Here is a 25,135-nt window from a genome sequence, read left to right as displayed (position 1 = left end):
GACCCTAATATGGGTACCACTATATAAATAAAATTGTCTGTTCCACTAATGGGTGGAAGCTGAACAGCACATCCCATACTCTTCAAGTAAACCTACAAGCACTGTAGGCCACAGCATAAAAATAATAATAATAAAAAAAAATAAAAAAAAATAAAAAAAAAACTCACTGCCACCTTCACCTTACTGCCACCACTAGCGCCACTATTGCCAGTACTGCTGCCTTAACACGTTTGACCCCAAGGAATATATGAGATAGAAATCTTGTTTGACCCGTAGCGGTAGGAACCAAGCTATGTCTGTGATGGCACTGTCTATACTCTAAGATAACTATTCATTATCAAATCTATCATTAATGAGATATTGCATACAAATAATTACCACATCTATTTATTTGTTAGTGACATCTTTCTTTTCTTTCTTTTCGTCATCAGTTATTTATCAAAGTAGTAAATGTTAAATTGAATCTAGTTTTACAGAGTGCTTGTACATCCCACAGATAATAAACAAGGTATTTGAAAGATAGATCATATGATATTTCTTTCATTTTGTTTCTACCGTCTCTATTTATTATATACGATTATTCTTGGCAATATACCAGAGGTAGGTGATGAATAGCTGTTCTGTGGTAGTGCCGAGAAATGTATATACTTTCTCATGCATGTATATCTTATTTATCAAACGATCTATCTACAAATCAGTTTATTTATCTATTGATCCATCTATCTATTCATCATGTCAACATATCAAATTACCTGCTTACCTGTCTACTTATCTATATATCTTAACAGACATGGAAATATTGACAAACTGGCATGGATGAGTGGTGGCAAGACAGTGTTGGGTGCCAGGGTGTGGGTGTTGTGGGGGTACTGGACAAGTACAAGAGTTTATCATTTTCTCTTGTACAACTCCCTGCCTGTTTTCTGTATTTAGACTTTTATTGAAGTAAGCCAGTCATCCTTTCACATTAGGAAAGTATAATAATAATGATAAATATAATGATAATGATGATGATGATGATGATGATGATGATGATGATAATAATAATAATAATAATAATAATAATAATAATAATAATAATAATAATAATAATAATAATAATAATGTTCAGACAAGTTGGAGGAGAAGGTGAAGAGAAATACAGGTGTAGGGAGGTGAGTTTATTCCCGACTAATTTTACTGATGCTTCTTCAAATTCCCCTGAAGAAGCATCAGCGAAATTAGTCGGAAATAAACTCACCTCCCTACAACTGTGTTTCTTTTCACCTCCTCCTCCAATAATAATAATAATAATAATAATAATAATAATAATAATAATAATAATAATAATAATAAGAAGAAGAAGAAGAAGAAGAATATAAGCTTCAGAATGAACTACTCTCTCTCTCTCTCTCTCTGTTGTACAACTAGTCCACTGATATATTTGAATAAAACACTTTTTCCCATTATTTTACTAGTTGTGTTGCTCCATCCTGCATCACACATTTCATTTTGTCACACAAGAACACAACATTCTCATAATAAGCTAAATCTCACACACACACACATACATACAATAAACTATTATTTTTTTCCTACAATTTGGTCAATCACCAAATTATTGAACACTTCAGGCATTTTTCCAGCCTTTCGAACAGTCTTATAGAAAGTACAATGTACTCTTTCAGCATTTCAATAAACCAGAGCTGGATAGTGACTGTTGATGTTTTATTCTTTAAGATACAGAGAAAGTGAGATAATCATATGTTCAGTAAAAGAGAAATTAATTTCATTTATTAAGAAAACAAATCAAAGTTCACAATGATCAGTCACACAATCAGAAAAGTACACTAAAAGCACTTCGTATATAAAGGCTTGAGTTTCTGGGATTTCAAGTTCTTTTTGTAGCCATATTTTCCCTGTAAGGTAGGAGGAAAATCAGTATAAGCCTGAGGTATTTCTGCTTAACAGCAGTGATAAGACAATGAGAGATTTTCTCCAGTAATAAGCTTTCCTTTACAATTTAATTGTAATACATGTTTGAAATCATAATAATCACAGAAGGTTACAGTTACAATCTGCAATGTTGGGAGATGTAAAGCAATTAATAGTATTTTGATGATACATTGCTTGTTTACAGTTTAATACATGCTATGTTCTTGCCACAACAACTTGGCAGACTGTAACTCCTTCATGTTTTTGAGCCAATGATTTAATGTGGAGTTAAAAATAGATACATAGTATAATGCAGATATTGGATATTTATCTCAATGTTGATAGATAGGTATAGTATAGAAACAATCTGATGATGATTAACTTGCGAGAAGGCAATCAACAGATATGTACAGCCGAGCACAAAAAGCTCTTCTTATGCAATTGCTAAAAACATTACTAGAATTGCAAGATAAACATAGTGGCCTATTACTGTATATAGTATATACTTTAGTATCTGCAGAATATCTCAACTTTGAAAATGCTTACAACACTTGACATAACAGTTGTAGGTAGAAGCTGTGTATGATTTTTTTCATTTTTAACATGAAACAAAAAGCTATACACCCTAGTTACCACTTATATACGTTAATGTACGGTCATAAACTAAAAATACTGGCAAGACAGTCAAGTCCTCTGGAGCAGCTGGTACATATAATAATGCCTTCCATTTCAATAAACAAGATTTCATTACAAATTTAAGTGACAGATTTTTTGATCATTGAAGTGTGAGGACCAGAGAGTGTGTGTGCCATGCTTAGATTGCTGTTGGTCCTTGTGAGTGCAAGAGTAATTACTTAGTCACCACCACAGCTAAATGGTTCTTCAGTTGAAGCCTCAAAGATAATGAAATTATTGTTTCACTTATAGGATCAAAACCTAATCAATACCAAAACACATTTTTTTCTAATCCTTAACACTGTTAATCAGATTACTGAAAAGCTAAGTCATCTTTTCAGATTTAAAATATTGTCTCCAAAAGGCAGTTCATGGCTGTAAATCTTGATTCCACTACTGTACTTTCTAAGTTATCAAAACTAGAAAAATCTGAATAGCTTACACCATTATATAACATATATATGGAAAACATCAAATGCTTTCAATATTCTCTACATAATTTTTTTAACAGATTAATGGGAAGCACCTCATTCAGTGCAGTGTTCCAGGGAAAGAAGAAAAAAAAAAAAAAAAGATTATACATTTCAGCAAGTTTCTGCTTCTATTTAATGGTGTCTGTGGATCTAAGTTCAGAATTAATTTTCTTCTCATTTTCATGTGCTACTTTAAAACAAAGGAATTAGAATTCTTGAACACACAAAGGACAACACTGATAATTTGATGAAAACCTTCCTCATATACCACAGTTTGTACACAGTGAAGCAGCATGACAACCCTGAGACAGGCAGAACCTAATTGAATGTGCATTTTAATTTCCTTCACTGACAATAAATTTGAACACATTTCCCCACACATAAGTTACTAAAAATAACAAATGGATAAGTAATAACAATAGTTTGTAGCAGCCTAAATACACACAACAATTATTCTGACTTGCCATATTCCATGATCTAGATGCCTGATGAAAAACTGACACTTAAATACTGGAAAACATGTGATTCACTTTGTATACTTCATAAAAAGCTTCTCTACTTCAACAGTTCCACATTTTACAGCACATTTATTAATTCTAACACAACATGGCACTTGTCAATCGATGATCAAAACAAATTTAGCACGTCTTCTCTGTTTTTGACTGCTACAGACATGAAAATGAATTCCACGTCCCTTGGACAGTGACTCGTACTAAACCAATCCAACACAGAAATTATAATTGACCTACACACCAAAAAGCTATAATTCATGTTGAGATTGTCTTCATAATTGTGTAAGAGAACTTTGTTGTAACTCTCAGCCTCTTAAATACAAACTGCCAACTTCAATATATTGCCTATAATATTACAAGTTTTATCAGTAGTAGATATTAAATTTGTAGGAAATCTACAAAATGTTGGCCTTATAGCAAAGCTTTCCCATTACAGATACACTATGGATAATAGCTCTAAGAAGGTGTTGACGTGCACAGGCTGTGTTTCTGGTGTGGGCACGTCCCGACACAGCTGTTTGCCTTCATCACCACCACCGCCATAGACTTAATACAAGGGCTTCCTCTCTTGTGAGTTTGATGTAAAAGTGCACTTTGATCACAGGTGAATTATAATACGAAAGAAGTCAAAATGCTCAGAATACGGCTTAGAAAATAAATTTTTCACTTTACAAACAATCACATACATATATGTAGTAATAGTATATGTAAAATATGCACCTTAAATACTTCATCATACTGATAAAACAAATTACTTAAAGTTGCAGAACAAAATGTTTACAAACATGTGCCATGAGCAGCATAGGAACAAAACCTTTACCACAAACTGAAAACTAAATCATAGGTATAACTAGTGTCATGGGAGGCATATAATGTATACTGCATCCAAATAAATAAAATTAATAGGAAAAGGTTCTACAGCTATAGAATATTCAACATTCAAATAATATGGTGACTATGATTACAGTTACAACCCAGCAATAAACACGAGATTTTACGAAAATAGATAATGTATCCAAAACGGCAAATATAGCTTGATGCAGTGTTAAGACATTTCATGAAACATTATATGAAATAGAAGACAACTTTGGTTTGTAGATATGTCATATCTACATATAGAAGTGACTGCACTGAACACACATGTACACCAAAAAGAGCTATATTTACATTAACAATATTAAAATGACCTGAAATTTGAAAGCCTGGTGTTTAGTAGACTATCAACAGTGGGTAAAAAATGTAGAATCTATCTACCACTTCCTAGAAAAATCTGCTTTCCTAACTACACTAAAACTGATGACTAATGGAAGATTTTCCCCTTATGGATTTCTTCGATTCCATTGTTAATTTTGTGGTCCCCAAACCATCCAGGCATCATTTTATAAACTGCAATACATTATAACATTCAGCTAGGCTGAAAAATTATTCAGTATTCTATATAGCATCATTATGAAGCATGCCTTTAAGAATGCAGAGTATGAGGCTGTTTGAAGGAACAACTGGATGCACCACACTAAATGAAAAGGATGTGGTTTATACATACACACACACACACACACACATATATATATATATATATATATATATATATATATATATATATATATATATATATATATATATATATATATATATATATATATATATATATAATACCAAGATTTTGCTATGAAGGTGGAATGTAATGATCACAACTACACTCATGTACAACCTAAACAAGATATGACGATGATAATAAAGAATCATGAAGATCCTATATATATATATATACGAGTATATATATATATATATATATATATATATATATATATATATATATATATATATATATATATATATATATATATATATATATATATGAATAAATTTTCAAAGTAAACAATGCCTCTAATAACAGCCCATACACACTTCAAAGTTAAATAGCATACTCTTTGTTAGAGGAAAAGATACAGGCAATTTACAAAATGCAATCTGACAAGAATGGATGGATTAAGGAGACGTGAGAATATTTCCGTACCACACTTTTAAGATGAACCTTGTTGACAATCTAAGTTAAAGATAAGAAAAATAATTCACATTTAAATTCTCAACTACTGTTGAGTTCAATCGAAAGTGTGAGTCATCTATTTCTCAATTTTTTTTTAATAAATTTCTTTCAAATATAATAAAAAAAGAATTATATAATATATTCACTTCTCAGTTATTCAAATTAACAATTTGCTTACAAATATAATGAATGACATGATGTTGCTTGAATATCTTCTGCACTCACTTTTGGAAATCATAGTATAGACTGAAAGCTTCTTTCAACAAACAACAGAACTCACAACATGTAATGGAATAAGAAACAATTTGTATGGAGAGATATTTCTCTGATGTATCCTTGTGATAATTAACGCTCACTTGGCTAGTCTGGGTGACTCAGTCTAACATATAACAACCACAAGGATTGGGTCACAGTACGGTCAGAAAATATGTCTCTGAATAGTCTCAGTGCCCTGTAAAATGGGCAGCATTAAGCCTAGAATGCTTAGTGCATGCATAAAATTATGTAATTTTCAAGAAACAATGCATATACCAATTATATTATATCAATAAGTATTTTCAACATATTTATCAAATACAGTAAAGTGCAGAGTTATGCTTTAGCTCCAAATACAGTTTGCAGCTTGGCACATTTGAAGCTCACTTCATATGAAAGCATTGAAATTGAAATTGGAAGGTATGAATATTAGATGACTTAATGTTATGTAACTGGATAATTACAAAACGTACCCCCTCACAAAGCTCAGGTTGCTGAAGAACAGATGATAAATAACAACAGGAATAATCCACAGTGGGACAGCATTGGATACTAGCTACTCCAGCATTGGCTAGCTGCTGGCAGTTACTACCATATGAGGACCAAATATAAAATACTTCAATAGTTCTTTATCAATTCAACAGATTTGTTAACTATTATAGTAAAAACCTAAGATTTGTAACTCAACACATCTTACCACAAGCACCATGTAAAGACTGCTTATGAAGCATGTTAGGATTAAAAGGCTTTGTCTCACACTTGCTGATAGATTCACAATAAAACAAAGATATTGATATACTGTATAAAGAAATAACTTTGTGCTATTCATTCCCTGATGTACATGAATCACAAAATAATTAAATATGACTCTTAATATTATTCCTGTTATGTGAAATTCCTGTTATGTGAAACTGGTGTTAAATATCTAAATATGATGTTCAACATTTCAAAAAGTGATTTCAAGTTGAAAAACATTTATATAATTTTCTACTGTAAATAGCTTGTGTAAATTTTGTATTTTTCAACAGAATCATAACAGCTTTAAAGAAACTAAAAAAAAGCTGCAATCAACTCAAGCATGTGTCATTAACCATATAAGTAAAATGTCAAGTTCTTCAATTTGCATCAACAAATGAGACAAAATCAAGAACAGTGGGACACACTAGGTACGGGAATTGTGCACATAGGCAATTTGAGACATACCTTTCCTGAGAAACAGTAATCAGCTCATTCTGTACCTAGTTTATTTCTGCAGGCTACTGTCTTCTGAATAGCCATGCATATTTCCACAAAGACAAGTACATAAGCAAGAGTGCAATTGAACCTTTAACTAATCTTCACTCAATTGAATAACATAAAGAGTCTTCACACATGTCTTTTAAAACTGCTCATAAGCTTGAACATAACATTCTCAAGAAAACTGTCAAGTAAGAACTCTGTCATACTGCTTTCATATTCCTCGTTCTCATTGATGAATGCTGTTAATACATGCATGTAAACCTAAGTACATATGTATATACCTATGATTTCAGTACAAAATAAATAATAACACAATAATTTCCTGTGATTAATGATGATGTGCATGATATACCTGATTAGATAAAAGTGCAAAAAAGTATGAAAATCTTTATGAAGAGGGTAGTTATAATTATATAGTGATTCTACATGTTCTTGTAAAACCTGCGAACAAAGTCTTGAAGGTTGTACACCGTTCCCACTCCTCGCTTGGCATCCATACTGATGAAGTCATCGAGGTTGTGCACACACTCTGGAAGGGTTGTCAAACCATCACCATCATCGCCAATACCAACACCACCACCAACAACAACAACAACAGGAATGCAATAAGGTTATCCAGCCTTAATTAAGCATGATGGAAGATTGAGAGAGAGAGAGAGAGAGAGAGAGAGAGAGAGAGAGAGAGAGAGAGAGAGAGAGAGAGAGAGAGAGAGAGAGAGAGAGAGAGAGAGAGAGAGAGAGATTTATGCATCACTGCTGGCACCTGGTGAAGCCTTAAGCTCTCCACTCACCTGACAGTGCAATGGGAGGAGAGGGAGGGGGAGGATGCATCCAGCTTCCATCCTCACGCCTCATGTGTCGCCTGTCACTGGCAAACTTCTGAAGAAATGTTGCTGCTGGCACTACTCTGAAGTATCTGGAAATGAGTAATAAATATTTCATCATTTTGCTTCTCCTCACTTTCAACGCAGTTGTGCTAAATAACAATGTTAAAGGATACCTGTTCTTTAACATCATCTTCAATTTGAGCTTATGCAAAGAAAATTATGAGCTTCTTATAAACAATAATTGCAGGAATTAGAAAAAGAAATAAAGTGCATGTGTAAATGACAAAAAGAGCTGCAGACTATACACACATGATATCTATGGATTTAGTAAACTCCTTAAAACATTCAAAATGGAATAAATGGAATGAAGAACTAATCAATTGTTAGGCAGATGAAGATGAAGTTCCTTACAATTTGGTTGTAGCATGTGGCTCTACTCACCTGTAGTGCTCAGGCCGCAGGATGTGGTCTGTGCGGAGCGTCTCTGTGACATACTTGTGGAAATAAGTTGGGAATGGCAGGTCAGAGTCGAGGTCAAACACCAAACAACGCTCATCGGGTTCATACATAAATATCACGTGATAGTCCTGAAATGTGGAATGGTGTTGAGACACATATCATAGAGTAAAACCTACATATCAGCTATGATATTTAAGACTCAGCAGGGAACATCACCCAGGATCATGAACAAAACCCATGACACTATTTACTGAGAGTATTAGGTAAATGACAAGTAACTTAGACAAGATAACAAGATAGAGCTTCATCATAATATCCACACAGAATCATTGAATGAAGGACTCTGCTCCCAACAACTGATAACATTTTCCATGTGGCAAAGCAGTTGCTGACTGAATTAATATTAATATTGTAATTGCATTCTGAACTACTGTTAGTAATGCCTCTTATCAATTATATCTTATTGCTATGCCTATACTCTACCACAAATCCTTAAATATCAACAATCTTGTTCATAGCTCTCTTATGACAAGTAAACAGAACAACAAGTACAAAATATCATGCACTGGGCAATGCACTTCTGCCCTGCAGCAGAGATATGCAGAACTGCCAAACACTTGCCAGCCATTACAAATTCCATGATGTGGAAATCAGTGATAGGAATTTAGAAAGATTACCTCAAGGGTTTTGCCGTGAATACTAAATGGTTCCATGGGACAGGGTGTTGTTAGATCAAAGGAAGGGTTGGGACAAAGTGAAGGCCTGCATAGAGGTAACTGATGACTGACAGTGAAGTGTACACAGAAAGTTGAGGTCTTTTTTGAAGAGATATCTTCTGACAGAGGTATAACTGAATTTTACAAATTTAGTTTCAAGGTAAACTTTCCTACAATCTTACTAAGATTATCCAAATTTTCAAAATAGTTCTCCATACATTATGCTTAATAAAATCCAACATGAGCTAGTATACTGTAATGGCTTGGATTCCTTAGCACGAATACAATGCATGCACGGTGCTCATCGTGCTTCACAGAATGAATGACATGCAAGATTCACCTTTAGTCCAATATGCTAGATATCAACTTTTTATGAAGATGCACATGATGATTTATTCATTACTGCATGAACGTGTGTGTGTGTATTTACCTAGTTGTAGTTTTACAGGGCATGGGCTTTATGCTCATGTGGCCCCGTCTTCATATCTACACTTACCCAATTTTTCTTTAAAACTATGCACACTCGTTGCTGACATCACTTCCTCACTCAAACTGTTCCACATCTCAGCACATCTTTGTGGGAAACTATACTTTTTAATATCTCTTAGACATCTTCCCCTCCTCATTCTTAGTATGCGATCTTGTGCTTTGACTGGCATATTCTTCTCTCAGGATCAAATACTCATTGTCCACTTGGTCCATTCCATTGATCAATTTATAAACTTATATGAGATCCCCTCTCTCCTTCTCTGTTCCAATGTTGGTAGATCCATAGCCTTTAGTGTCTCCTCATATGTCATCCCTTCAAGTTCTGGGACCATTCTTGTAGCCATTTTTTGTAGTCTCTCCAGCTTCCTTATGTGTTTCTTTTTGTGAGGGGTCCACACTACTTCTGCATATTCCAATCTGGGTCTTATTATAGTACTTATCAGTTTCTTCATTATTTCTTTCTCCATGTAGTGAAATGCTATTTCAATATTCCTTATCAAGTTATATGTCTCTCTGAAAATTCTATCAATATGGCTTGCCGGTTGATTATTTTCTTCCATCGTCACTCCCAAATCCTTTTCCTTTTTTTACTTTCTCCAGTTCTACTCCATCTCCCATCTTATAGATTCCCACTGGCCATCTTTCACTCTTTCCCATTTCCATGACATGGGCTTTTGTCCACATTGAATTCCATCTCCCACTTTTTACTCCATTCCCAGATCTTATTTAGGTCTTCTTGCAGTATTTCACAATCCTCTTTTTGCCTTATAACTCTGCACAGTTTCATATAATCCGCAAACAGATTTATGTAGCTGTTCATTCCTTCTGGCATGTCATTTATATAAATGAGAAAAAGTATTGGCGCCAATATTGACCCCTGCGGCACTCCGCTTTCTACTGCTCTCCACTTGGACTTCATATCTTTAACTACTGTCCTTATTTCTCTCCCCCTCAAGTAATTTTCCATCCATCTCAATGTGCTTCCTTTTAAGCCACCCTTCTTCTCTAATTTCCACAGTAACCTAGCATGTGGCACTTTATCAAACACCTTTTTTAAATCCAAGTAAATACAATCAACCCATCTCTCTCTTGTACCCTGTCAACTATTCTAGAGTAGAAACTCAGTAAATTTGTTACACATGACCACCCTTTTCTAAAACTAAATTGGCTATTTGATAATTTGTTGTCTTCAAGGAACTCGATCCATTGTTTCTTTATTACTCTTTCACACATCTTACATATTACACTAGTTAGTGATACCGGTCTGTAATATAGAGGTTCTTCCTTCCTTCCGCTCTTATATATGGGAACCACCTCAGTTCTTTTCCATTCTACTGGTACTGTTTCATTTTCTATTGAGCATTTTATGATGTTGTATATAGAACTTGCTAGTTCTTCCCTACATTCTTTCAGTATTCTGCCTGAGACTTCATCCAGTCCCATTGCTTTTTCTTCATCCAGTTCCTTCATTAACTCTTTTATTTCAAGCTTGGTTACTTTAATCTTTTTCATATAGATGGTCTCTCTATTACCCTGTGGCCTTTCAAATTTGGATTCCTTAGTAAAGATCTCCTGGAACTCGTTATTTAACAGTTCTGCCATACTTTTTTGGGTCTTCCACCATCCCATTTTCTTCTTTTAACCTTTCTATTGTTTTTTTGTCTTATTTTTCTGTTGATGAATCTGTAGAACAATTTTGGTTACTCCTTGCATTTTTCGACAATGTCCTTTTCATAGATCCTCTCCTCTTCCTTCCTCTCTTTAACATATTCATTCCTTGCTATCTTGAAGTTTACCTTATTTACTGCATTTCTATTTCTCCTCCACCTTTTCCATGCTCCATCGCTTTTCTCCTTTGCCCTGGCACACCTTGCGTTAAACCAATCTTTCTTTCCTTCTTCCTTAGGTCTATATTTCGGGACATATTCCCTGACTCCTGTTTTGTATATTTCCAAAAATAAGTTATATTTCTCTTGCACCCCATCAGAGTTTTCCATCTCCTCCCAGTTAGCGTATTTGAAATAGTTCTTGAGATTCTCAATATCAGCCTTTCTGTAATTTAATCGGTCTCCTTTGTATGATTCGTCTCTATCTTTTTTCCCTCTTCTATATTCATTTCTAATATTACATGATCACTCTTTCCCGATAGGCACTTACTCGTATATCTTATATTATCATTCATTTGTATACCCCTTGTAAAAACCAGGTCTAATCTCGCCGGCTCATCGTTTCCTCTGAATCTTGTGTTTTCCTTTACTTTTTGGTCCATCATATTATCTATCATTAGGTTTAGGAATCTTTCTCCCCAAGCTCCTTCCCCCATACCACTTTCATAATTTTCCCAGTCCACTTCTTTACAGTTGAAGTCTCCTACTAATAACACTTTTCTCCTTTCTTTAATGACTCATTAGACTCCTTATAGTGTCATCTATCATGTCTTTATATTCATGGTTGGTCCACGCATGTGTTTTTGGTGGCACGTATGTTCTAATGATTGTTAACTCTTTTCTATTGATATGCATCTTAATATACAGTACTTCTGCTTTTCCTTCCCCATATTCCACATGGTTTACCACCATCTCTTTCCTTATAATTATCATGACTCCTCCTCCTTTACTCCCTCTGTCTTTCCTCCATACATTATATGTATTATCTATGTCTATTTTGATTGCCTCATTTAGTTTTTTTTCAGCCAGGAATACAATATCTGGTTTTCTTTCTTTACAGTATGTAATCTTTTAGTTCTAATTTACTTGATAGAACCCCATCTATGTTCGTATATCTTCCACTTTTAGTTACACTTGCTCCACTGTTGCCTCTTCCTTCTCTCTTATATACTATTTTCTTATCCTGTCTCCTAGAATTCTCCAAAAAAATGCCTTTGAGTGCTGAGGTACAAATACATAGAGTTGAATAAAGATTCATGAGAAAACTAACAAATTAAAAGGTCTTCTTTTCCTCTCGGGTGATGTTGCCTTGCTACAAAGGTGGATTTGATTCACTCAAATGGCAAGCCCTCAACAGTAAAAAATGAGGAAGCCCTCAAGGGTGAAGGGAGTATGAAAGGCATTCAAGATTGACTGCTGTAAATCAGTCATGCATCCCTTGAAAATTCAACTGGAAAAAAAAGTCAAATGCCCTATTTCTGTGCTACTATGAGCATGAAATAGAGATCTCACTTATAACACCAAACTATGAGTAATAATACAGTATACAGTGAGAATGATAACAAGGTTATAAGGAACAAAGTATTTCTGAGTACATAGTTTATATTAACATCTTCTGTTGCTCTTGAAAAGAGAGGTGGAGTTTTTGTGTGCAAGCATAAACTCAAGGCATGTATATAGTATATTCATATACCAAAGTACTTGATAGAATATGAAAGCAATGCATTATGCAGTATATTAGCTCTTTTGAATGTAACCAGTTATACAGCCAAACTTCATCTTTCTACAATGAGCACTTACCCAAAGCATGGTCAAGATTCATGAAATAAAGACTCAAACATTCTATTACGATTGATACAATAAGCTGAAATTCCATGAAATGAATATCCAAGTATAGAAGCTTACTTTCTTAAAATTTGGCAACCATCATGGTACAGTGTACTGAATGTCATTCATAGAGGAGTCTGAGGCTGTCTAGCTTACCCAGGTAATTAGCTTGTCCTCAGACTTGCCCATTCGTTGTCTCCACAGCGGCACGCATCGAGAGTCGTTGCTGATGAATGCCACAAAACACTTGGCCAGCTCCTGTGCCTCATGAGTGCGCACATACTCACAAAGCCGCCATACATTTTCCTCACTGTGAAAGAAACTTGTGTTTAGAAATATTGCCTTCCAAAGCTATTCTTTACTTGATAAAGTAGATTAATGCAAGCTGGACCTTTATTATGGTATGGAAGAACTATCCTACAATCTGAAGAAACACAAAATAACTATATGGTTATGCTAATGGATCACTATAAGAAAAAACAAACAATTAGTACTGCCATGGAATTTGAAACTGGTGACAACAGTCTATATGATATATATGAATAAACATCCAAGGATACCATTATCAAGACATTAGTAATAATATATAATTTGGTGACAAACCTAGACTACATATCACAAATCCATGAGCTATTAGTTAAATAATAAAAATGCTTATAGCAAAAAAGGAATGCTACATCATAACTATAATAAACATAAGTAATTACTGTATTATGATTGAATGGAAAAAAAAATTCTTGAACAGAGAAGACAAGGAAGATGTGGCTGGTGATAGTTAACCAACACACTTAAGATACTGGATTATGCAATACTGCTTTGAATATGCAATAGATACATAAAATAAGCTAGGTGAATGTGCATGCTACATTTAATTCCACAAAACTAATAAGCTGCTACTCTCTGACCATTTAGAGAGACAAAACATCATTTGCTATAACAAGCAATTACAGCAGCAGCATTGAAGCTTGAGTCATGTGTGTGTGTGTGTGTGTGTGTGTGTGTGTGTGTGTGTGTGTGTGTGTGTGTGTGTGTTGTACAGGGTTCGAGTGGGGCTCATAGTGTCGTGTCTCCATATCTCCATTTATCTAATTTTTCCTTAAATTTATGCATATTATGTGCTGTAACAACTTCATTATCCAATGCACTCCATTTTTCCACCGTTCTCTGTGTGTGTGTGTGTGTGTGTGTGTGTGTGTGTGTGTGTGTGTGTGTGTGTGTGTGTGTGTGTGTGTTGAATATATGTTTGTCAAGTATGAATCCTTTAATCTGCTTCGTAAAGAAAATGGAGTAGTAGTATTACTGAAGACGGCTGAAGGGTCAACTCACCAATAGAACTGTGTGTATGCACAGTCCTCTATGGCAGGCACAACGGTTTTTACAGTTTTGGGAACAGCACGCCTTGACGGGCTGTCTGTGGTGGCGGCGGTTTGTGTCTGAGCCGCCATCATGTGTTGTGCTGCTCACTGATCTAAGAAATCTATTATTTGTTTTCTGTGCAGTGCAGCGATGACACTGCTGGGGTGGCACTAAGGTCTGCAGGTACACCACTAATTGTTAGCTCTTTGGTAGCTGGGCCATGTTACAGGACTCACTGCCTGCACTTCACATCTGTTCTTTATCTGCTCAACACTTTTGCACGTGCCTGGCACTGTGGTGGAAGGGAGTTGAGAGAAGCACCACAATCAAACAACAAAAATATAATGTGTACATAGTAAGATTTATCACTTAATTCTAAATATCATAGTCACAAACTGGGACTCTGAAACAAATGTAAATATCATACAAATAATGATGCATAATGATACAAAAAATGATTGGAATATAGAAAAGTTTCACTGCTTAATCAACAGAATTTGTTTTTAAATATTGGTGCAAACACTTTCCAAAGTTATAGGATGTCCTAGAACTACTTTCACAGAAATGTCTTAAAGAATTTGTTCACTGTGCATTATACATGTACATAGTATTTTACTATTAGACTTTTACTTCATTAGCATGTTCCTGCTTTCTTAGATTAATTACATTTATTACACTAAATTATAAACAAATGATGCTAATGAATTATAATTTCTCTCTGTAATCTGTATTCATGTACAGCTACAACTTAAAAAAAAAATTCTATATACTGATATATCATTATGGCATATTTAGTGGCCAATCCTGCCATAAACTGATTCTCATTTTGTGATTTCTATAAACACACACACACACACACACACACACACACACACACACACACACACACACACACATATACATATATATATATATATATATATATATATATATATATATATATATATATATATATATATATATATATATATATATATATATATATATATATATATATATATATATATATATATATATATATATATATATATATATATATATATATATATATATATATATATATATATATATATATATATATATATATATATATATATATATATATATATATATATATATATATATATATATATATATATATATATATATATATATATATATATATATATATATATATATATATATATATATATATATATATATATATATATATATATATATATATATATATATATATATATATATATATATATATATATATATATATATATATATATATATATATATATATATATATATATATATATATATATATATATATATATATATATATATATATATATATATATATATATATATATATATATATATATATATATATATATATATATATATATATATATATATATATATATATATATATATATATATATATATATATATATATATATATATATATTAAATAACTTGACTACTTCAGTTTGATAAAGAGATAAGAGATAAATGAAGGCAATTCCTGGAGGAGATCCACCACACTGGTAGAAACAGTTATTGTGAGAAATGACCTGCAATGTGCCCTGGTGTCTTAATTAGTGCTGACAACTTGAGTATTTCTACCACCACTGCAGTGCCTCCCTCACCAGGGACTGAGGTGACCTCAAGGCCAAGCCAGCGCTGCAGTCTTCCCTTAACAGTTACTGAACTTGAAATTGACTGCTTCTTTACCTCACTGGGAAAAGAAACAAACAAACAAGGAAGCAGGTTTGGGCAACACTGCAGTCACGTTCCTTAATTATTCTCATCAAGAAACACTGCCACTGCCTTCACGTCTCTCTAGAATGGTGCAGTACACCTATGCATACAGTATGTACATTAAACTGTTAAAGGGAATTTATGTGAAGAAGAGTAAAAACGCGGATATATTACCAAGATAAGTTATGTGGGGAAACGAAATCAGAGAGAGAGAGAGAGAGAGAGAGAGAGAGAGAGTTTGACGCACCTGAAACAAAGGAGGAGGAGGAGGAGGAAGAGGAGGAGGAGGCGGACTACACACGCTAACCCTTGCAAGCTCCTAAAAAGTAATTATCATGGTACATCGTCACATAACAGCGCAACCATCAATTCCATCCTGCCATTGCATAATAAAAGCCCCACTGCACCGTATTTCAGCCAAGATACCGCGCTCTGCAACTTTACGGTTATTAGTGGTATTAATCAAGGAAAATTTTGTGTTATGACGTGTATAATGAAAAGGCAACGCGTCATACATAAATATTGGGAGTCGTCACTTATACCACAGCACACAGACGGGGTAGGGAAGGGTGGCATGACTGCATGATAAACAGGAGAACTAGAAAGTGGAATACGAAAGAATAAATCGATGGGTAATTAAGTATACGTGCATATAGACACAGGATACCATATAGGATAATGAGAGGAGAATGAATACATAGTTCCGTAGAAAATTATCATAAATGTGATGCGTACATAATGAAAAATAATGATAAATGGATACGTAGAGGAATTGAAAATTAAATTGGGGTTCTGCAGGGAAAAAAACAAAAAAAGATAAATGTCATGTGTACATATTGAGAAAGACTTGAGTGTAGAAAATAGGAATAAGTGATGACTGGATACATTGAGGAATTGAAAACTACATACGAGTGAATTGGAATGATATAATATTGATTGTGGAAATGTAAAACGCGAATAAAGTAAATGACAGATATAGAAGAAAGAATGCATGAAGGAAATTGAATAAATATATACAGTTCAGACTCAATAAAAAAAAGTAAAAGAAAAAAAAAATATATAAATAACACAAGCACACACATACATATTATTATTCATAAGTAGACGGCTGGCAACGCACGATCGGATCACGTGAATTAAAACCATGAGTACATAGTATTTTCTACATCAACATAGAAGATAGAAACACTCCACTGTCTCAAATGAAAAGTTTGTACCACTATATATTAAGTCAAATGGCCTGTCAAGCAAAATAAACACTACTACTTCTACTATTACTACTACTACTACTACTGCAAAAAAAAAAACTACCACTATTTTTCCACACTGTAGTTCTTTTCGATAATCCTGCCTGCAAACGTATGATTAAGCAGTCTCTTTAATCTCGCAGTGAATGTCTAGCTGATAAGGGCCGCGTGGGGGTGACAGGCAGAGCACCAAGGTTGTCTCTCTTCCCACTCGCTCCCTGGGTTCCCTTCTATTGACTGTGCAATCAATGGAACACCTACAGGAGCCTCCCGCACTTATATGTGTCGATGGCGAGGTGATAATTACATCTACGTGTCTACTGACAACTATTGCAACATAGAGAGAGAGAGAGAGAGAGAGAGAGAGAGAGAGAGAGAGAGAGAGAGAGTAATAATTTGTATGTATGTGTGTTCGTTTTGTGCATTCTTTTAGTGGTAGTAGTAGTAGTAGTAGTAGTAGTAGTAGTAGTAGTAGTAGTAGTAGTAGTAGTAGTAGTGGTGGTGGTGGTGGTGATAAAAAAAACTCAATAAAACCGCTACTACAGCTTCCACTACTACTACTACTAATCGTCCCGAGAGCAGTAGTATAATACCATCATTACTTTCACTTCTGTGCACCACAATGAATACAAGCAAGAAGTGAACCAACACACACACACACGGCACCTCCCCAGACACCGAGAGAGGGCCACATCAACACGTGTCAAAATCAGCGGGAAATTTGCTCAATAATTCGCGTCACAGTGCGGGCCAAGGCGCTAAGGGAAGTGTGTCGCTCTTATCCTGCCACGTATTTCAGACTGGTGTACCTTAATGATGATGATGAAGATAATGATGATTGATAGTGATGGTAACGCACGAATGAAGCACAATTTTGGCACTCCCTTTGAAAAACAGTGTGAGGTCTTGCTTGACTCGCTAAATACAACGCACTGCCACTAGGAACGAGCAAGCAGACAATTAATGGATGAAAATTACAGACCCATTACACTAATCTCAAAATGACGTCTAGTGTAACCAATGGCATTATCAGCTACACAACTTTTCCTTCTGTCAGCACACAAGTCACTTTAGCAGCAGAAGTAGTGGTGGTGGTGGTGCTAGTAGAATTAGTAGTGGTAGTAGTAGTAGTGTACAAGTCGTAGTCAACACATCACAACTACAGTTACTACAACAACTACGAAGATCTACAATTCAGCGCACTTCGGAACACTGCCCATCTCAACCCACTGCTTACGTCCTCAGCAGGTGAGCAAAGGTTGTCGGGTCCTGGGTACTTTGTGGGGAGGGTGCTGCAGGTCACAGGAGGCGGAATTAGCACTGTGGTGACGAGGCACTGCACTCAAGACGGTGTGGTACTGTCAATAGTGAACCCGTTGTCTCAGTGGGATACAGCGCACTCCTGGACACTACACTACATCAACTAGAGGCTTGGTACTTTTTTGAACAGGCGGGAGGAACAACATGGGTAACAGTCTACTTGTCTAAGAACTTCTACGCATGGCAATTGTCTTGTTACGGCCAAACTACCACAGACACACATACACAACGACTACTACACAGTTCTACCACTGGCCGAGTCTACTACGGTCATGAGCCAGGGCACATTCTCCTCATTGCATCGCCAGACTCGTTCTGGCGTCTGCTATTGACTGTAGCAGAGGGTAACCGGGTTCCAACACGCATCCACCGCCAACATTCTCGCACTACAAAAATTCCCACACGCCCCGCGCACCCGACACACAGAAACACGGCCACTTCTACAATTCCTCACAGCCCTTGTGACTCACTTCACGTCTCATAGTGAGGCACATTCACCGTGTAAGGAGTTTTTTTCGAGACTGCGCACGTACCCTCGGGAGGAAAGCACCACTCGGCCAATCGATACCGAGTGAAGGTTTACCCGAAATGCCACGTTTTCCCACAGCCTTTCGTCCGATTCCACGGCGGTTCACTGTGATATAAGGTTTGGCTTCATTCATTCCATAGGCGGAGGTGCAGGCAGTGGATCACCCTTCACGCAAGCACGGGCGGCGGGTGGGACTGGTCTGTGGCGCTGGGGATGGTGACAGCAGGTATTTGAGGCGGGTTTAGTTGGGCGTGTGGCGGGCTGCGGCACCAAGCGGGGGTGGATAAGAGTTCCACTTGGCACTAGCGGCTTTGAGGCTCCCCATGAGGAAGAAGCCACCTGCACATTACTCAACTACCGCTTATATCCACGCCTCCCTCATCTAGGTATCCACTCAGGCGACTCACTCATTAAGCTGACCGGGGCAAACACTAGCCAAGGATGAGTCTCAGCGAGCCGCCCCTCATGAATACAAGCTGCATCTGCGTGTTTTTTCCGGGTTATTATTAAGGGTTACTTTATTTGCTGCTGCCTTGCGCTTCCATTATGTAATAGCTAAGTTTTATGTACATGTCATCAACTCGCGTCCTTCCTTCCAGAACTAAATGGTCCATGCTGTATACCGTGCTGTGTGGGTCTCTCTCTCTCTCTCTCTCTCTCTCTCTCTCTCTCTCTACACGAATAAATAAAAAGCAGGTAAACAAATGTGTACGATAATACGAGTAGTCACTAACACCTGTCTCATTTTCAAACAACGATTATCGAAAATCATATAAAAATCAGGTTATTTTTCGTAGTTTATTATTCTAACGAACGCATCCTCCTCCCAGACTCTCTCTCTCTCTCTCTCTCTCTCTCTCTCGTAATACTACATTTCCATGAGAACATAATTCAAGTGAAGCTTCTGTTTGCTACCTGTTTCATGCCAGTGACAAATGGAGTATAGACTCGGAAACTTCCATTAGCGATAACACTGATTTCCCTCTTCCCTCCCTTCCCCACCTCTCTCTCTCTCTCTCTCAGACATATAATGGAAGAAAATCTGGAAAGCCTTATTTTTTACGTAGCCCGACACTCAATCCTTCCTTCTATTCCCAGTTTGAATACGTGTGTCTCTCTACCTGCCCCTTAAAACCCCCTTAGAACGCTATTAAACTCTCCTTAAACCCTCTTAGAACCCCTTCAGAATCCCCTTGAACTTCTTACCCAGACCACCAACGAGACAAGATTCTAATGCAAGCAAGGAGGCAAAGGAATCACAGTCAAAGAGTTCAAAGAGGTGAGGATTCAATTGCCTTCTAACATACTTGCTTATCTGACCCCGAGCTTGTCACTGCCACCAGCACCTCTTGGCTTAATTGAAAGGTGCGGCGCGGTGTGATGCAGGTGAGGTTAATTAATTGGTGATCTAGTTAGTTACATGAGAGAAGGTGTGTGTGTGAGTGAGAGAGAAAAAAAGGAAGTCCGCTTAGTATTGAAACATTGATCTTGTGTGTGTGTGTGTGTGTGTGTGTGTGTGTGTGTGTGTGTGTGTGTGTGTGTGTGTGTGTTAACGGTAATCACAAGTAGGGATTAGCTATGAAACACTAACTGGTATCGTGTTATGGCATTGTGTTGACTAAGATGAAATGGACAGGCTCTCTCTCTCTCTCTCTCTCTCTCTCTCTCTCTCTCTCTCTCTCTCTTCTGTATGAGAGAGAGAGAGAGAGAGAGAGAGAGAGAGAGAGAGAGAGAGAGAGAGAGAGAGAGAGAGAGAGAGAGAGAGAGAGAGAGAGAGAGAGTCGGGGGGGGGGTGTTACAGCAGCCTCAGCTATGCCCTTCCAACCCCTTTAAAAACTACCTCCCTTTCCTCTGCCCAGTGGAATACAAAACTAACAAACAAACTCGTAAGAACAAAGAGACTCGCTGAGGAACTGGCGAGGGCAAACAAATGAGGCCGCTGATGAATGAAATGTAGAGGAAAAGAAAGGAGAGTAGAATTTCTTTGTCTACCTTTCCTTCCTTATTTCCTTGTAGCATTACTTGGTTGCCTACTACCACGTCGATTGGAATAAACTGAACTATCTTACATCTTAATCCCTTCAGTACTGGGACACAATTTTTACCTTGAGATCTGTGTACGATTAAACCATTTTATTGTCATCAGCAAGGATCTATGGAGGTCAGAAGATTAATGGTCACAGTCTTTACTATTTTCATCCCTCAAGTTTCTGAAGCTGTACAAAATCACCAAATAGTAACCAGAGTGAATATGGAAACGCGTCATGATACTAAAGGGGTTAAGCTTGTATTCTCAAACACTTCTTTTCTTCACCTCCACTATTTCAAAAGGCTTTATTCAAATATACACGAGTTTTTTAAGGTGTTTTCACGGTTCTAGAGGCAGAGTGATAAGATTTCTTTACTATTAACTGGAGAAACACTCTTGAAAACCCCGATAGTCATCTCTGTGGCCTTGAAAATAGTCGTGGTGAGAGCACAAAGCGTTTCTTAATACGGATCTTAATTACAAATAATATCGTAAGGGCTAACAAGTCTGCTGCTTTCCCTCCCTTTACATTCCTTTGTGTGCTTCATGATCGCACCAAACACCAGACCTAACACACCTCAAGACATCTGGACATCATGCCTGAACACACCCGGACACACCTGGACACCACACCTTGATTAGCGGCAGGTGACGCCACGCCCCAGGTGAACAGAATGCACCAGGTGAAGGTAGCGTCTGTCGGGGGAATCAGTGGTCGCATTATGCCTCGTAAGACTGAAGAGCACGGCTACCTTTAACTCAGCCCGCCCTCCAGCACCTCTCCCAGCCTTCCATGCCCCTCCCTGCCCCCCCAACCCACCCCGTCCCCCTGCCCCCTTCTCCTCAAGGTGTGATCATTATCTCACCTGGTTTGAGGCGCAACTTAATTTTCACCATCGATACTTTTTTTTTTTTTATCTCGTTTCTCTTCTCACTGATGTATGTTTTATTTTGTGACTTTATTCAGTTTTGTAATTTAAGTCTTTGTTTGTCTTTCTATTAATCTCTTCAGTACTGAGACGGATTTTTACCTTGATTTTTGGGTATGGTTAGACGATTATATATGTATATTAGGAAGGGTCAATGGATGTCAAAAAAATTAATGGCTAGAGTCTTCACTATTCTAATTCGAACATAAATGTCTGAAGTTGCATAAAATCACCAAATAGTAACCAGAACGAATATGAAAACCTGTCATGTACTGCAGAGGTTAGCGGTGATACATGAGTCAGTCTTGGGCCTTGCTAATAGTCAGTGTTCCTTCATAGTTGTACTTCAGACCAATCACAAGAAATTAACGGATGAGAAAGAATAGATTTTGCAGTTTCTATCCGGCTTCAAGAATGGAGGTGGCTGTGGGAGAGGTGATGTCTCAGGGTGATTGGTATAGTTAACCCATTCAGTACCATGACGCGTTTCCATATTCACCCTGAGACTCTTGCCATGGTGTTCTGTCTGGCTGCTTCTCTCCAGTGTACATTATCTTGCATTCTTGTATCAGTGAGAAGGATGGAATCATTTTATCACACATGGTTTAACCCCCTCAGTACCATATTCATTCCGATTAATATTTGGTGATTTCATACAGCTTCAGAAACTTATGTGGGGGATTAGAATAGTGAAGACTGTGGCCATTAATCTTCTGACCTCCATTGACCCTTGCTAATGTCAATAAAATGATTTAATCGTACACAAATCTTAAGGTAGAAATGTAACCCAGTACTGAAGGGGTTAAGTGAAGACTGGTCATTAATCTTCTGACCGTCAATAAAATGGTCTAATCTACACAAATCTCAAAGTAAAAAAATGTCCCACTACTGAAGGGGTTAAGGGAAGCTGTACAGGTAGTCAAAGGGATAACGAACATAGAGATTACTTAACATAATGAAACAGATTTAACATTATATCAATGCAGACAAAATTTCTTCTCTTCTTTTGGCCAATGATTTACCGAACACAAGTATGCAAACGTTCTGGCGGCGGTGATACATCTAATACAACGGGCTTTATTTGAATATTAATTAATGTATCACCCATTACTCAACACGATGCGATACGGAACTAAATTACAGCAATCTTTTATTTGGCGCTAAAACAAAGACAAAATTTTCGACGTATTTAACTCCTTCCGTACGGGGACTCATTTCTTACTCAGGGTTTTGGATATGATTTGACGGCTTTATTTCGATTACGAAGGGTTTATGGAGGTCAGAAGATTAATGGCCAGAGTCTTCACTATTTCAATCCCAACATAAGTATCTGAAGCTGTATAAAATCCCCAAATAGTAAGCAGAATAAATGTGAAAACGCGTCATGGTACCGAAAAGATTAACAGACTTAGCAGTGTTTATAGCTGCAGCATAACAAAACTCATTATTGGAGAGATGAAGATACATATTTATTTCCATCTTTTCTCTCCAAACATCACTAACACAAAGTGATGGCGGTGGTGATACATTGAATACACCAAGTTTCATTCTGCCGTGACCCAAGAAACACGAAGGCGAGACTGACACGTGCCAAGAAGAATGAATGTGAGAGAAAGAAGGAAGAAAATAAGGAAAAAAAGAGAAAAAGTGAGGAAATAGACAGTTAATCTCTTCCTAATCCTATTTTAATGACTATAATGATGAGCTCGATGATGGCAAAGTAACTAGTGACAGGATATTATTACTACTACTACTACTACTACTACTACTACTACTACTAGTCATAATCATCATCATAGCGAGAAAGAGCAAGCTAGAGAGAGAGAGAGAGAGAGAGAGAGAGAGAGAGAGAGAGAGAGAGAGAATGATTGTAGGTAGCAGAGAGAGAGAGGTGTTATTATTAAAGCGAAGGCGCTCTCTCTCTCTCTCTCTCTCTCTCTCTCTCTCTCTCTCTCTCTTGCTAGCGGTAAATGTCACAATTAATTAAGTGTTCCATATAAGAGCACCATATAAGCTCACCTCCTCCACATACAAGTCATGAACTATCCAATATAAAGACTGTGTGAAGCTGTAACTTAGCAAAGGTTCCTGAATCCCCGCAACACAAGGAAGGGCAACACAACTCATTACAATTGCAACACACACACACACACACACACACACACACACACACACACACACACACACATTGCAGAATAATCTTATTAGTGATTATTATACGACTTAAAATACAAAAGTGAAAGAAGACAAATAGGAAACTGCAGGTCTTTCTCATAATTCAGTGCAATGGGTGTGTTGAGTGATGGCGCGAACATATATACATACATACATATACGTATATACATACATGCATTTATACATAGACACGCAAGCACAAAAAAAAAAGGGAGAAATTATTACAGTGAACCAAAAAAAAAAAAAGGTTATTAGCAAAGACAAAGAGGAAATGAAGAAGAAGAAGAAGAAGAAGAAGAAGAAGAAGAAGAAGAAGAAGAAGAAGAAGAAGAAGAAGAAGAAGAAAACAAGAAAAAAGAACAAGAACAAGAACAAGAAAAGCAAGAAGAAGAAGAAGAAGAACAACAACAACAACAACAACAACAACAACAACCATTTAAGTGGACAACAGCTTTTCTTTCCTTCTTTTTCTCTCCTTCCTCTTTGTTTGTCCAAAGTTTCGTAAGCAGACAAATTTGCAACTCCAATATTGGCGGAAACCAGACAGAGAGAGAGAGAGAGAGAGAGAGAGAATGTGTATGCGGTCTCTCTCTCTCTCTCTCTCTCTATTCAAGGAGAAATGCCATATGAAAGAAAAAAAGGGAAACACGAAACAGAATAACACGTTTCTTCAACTTTACGAAATAATAAAGATATGA

At 36.5% G+C, this 25,135-nt stretch overlaps 1 protein-coding gene across 10 annotated transcripts in view; it reads right to left on the bottom strand.

Annotated features, from left to right (window-relative positions):
- Positions 1-1,751: 1,751 nt before the first annotated feature.
- LOC123507681 (protein N-terminal glutamine amidohydrolase-like) overlaps positions 1,752-25,135 on the bottom strand; it is a 34,152-nt gene continuing 10,768 nt past the window's right edge. The window contains exons 1-6 of one of the 10 annotated variants that reach the window (XM_045260805.1): positions 19,359-19,477; positions 14,427-14,748; positions 13,257-13,410; positions 8,384-8,529; positions 7,907-8,031; positions 1,752-7,644 (exon numbers count right to left, since the gene is read on the bottom strand). In XM_045260805.1, coding sequence (XP_045116740.1) covers positions 7,538-7,644; positions 7,907-8,031; positions 8,384-8,529; positions 13,257-13,410; positions 14,427-14,548 — 654 coding nt within the window. In that variant the 5' untranslated portion in view covers positions 14,549-14,748; positions 19,359-19,477 and the 3' untranslated portion in view covers positions 1,752-7,537. The other 9 variants (XM_045260801.1, XM_045260799.1, XM_045260798.1 and 6 more) reach the window with 9 other exon arrangements.

Source organism: Portunus trituberculatus, chromosome 23 (genome assembly GCF_017591435.1).
Source record: "Portunus trituberculatus isolate SZX2019 chromosome 23, ASM1759143v1, whole genome shotgun sequence".
NCBI lineage: Eukaryota > Metazoa > Arthropoda > Malacostraca > Decapoda > Portunidae > Portunus > Portunus trituberculatus.
This window is presented reverse-complemented; position numbering and strand designations above follow the sequence as displayed.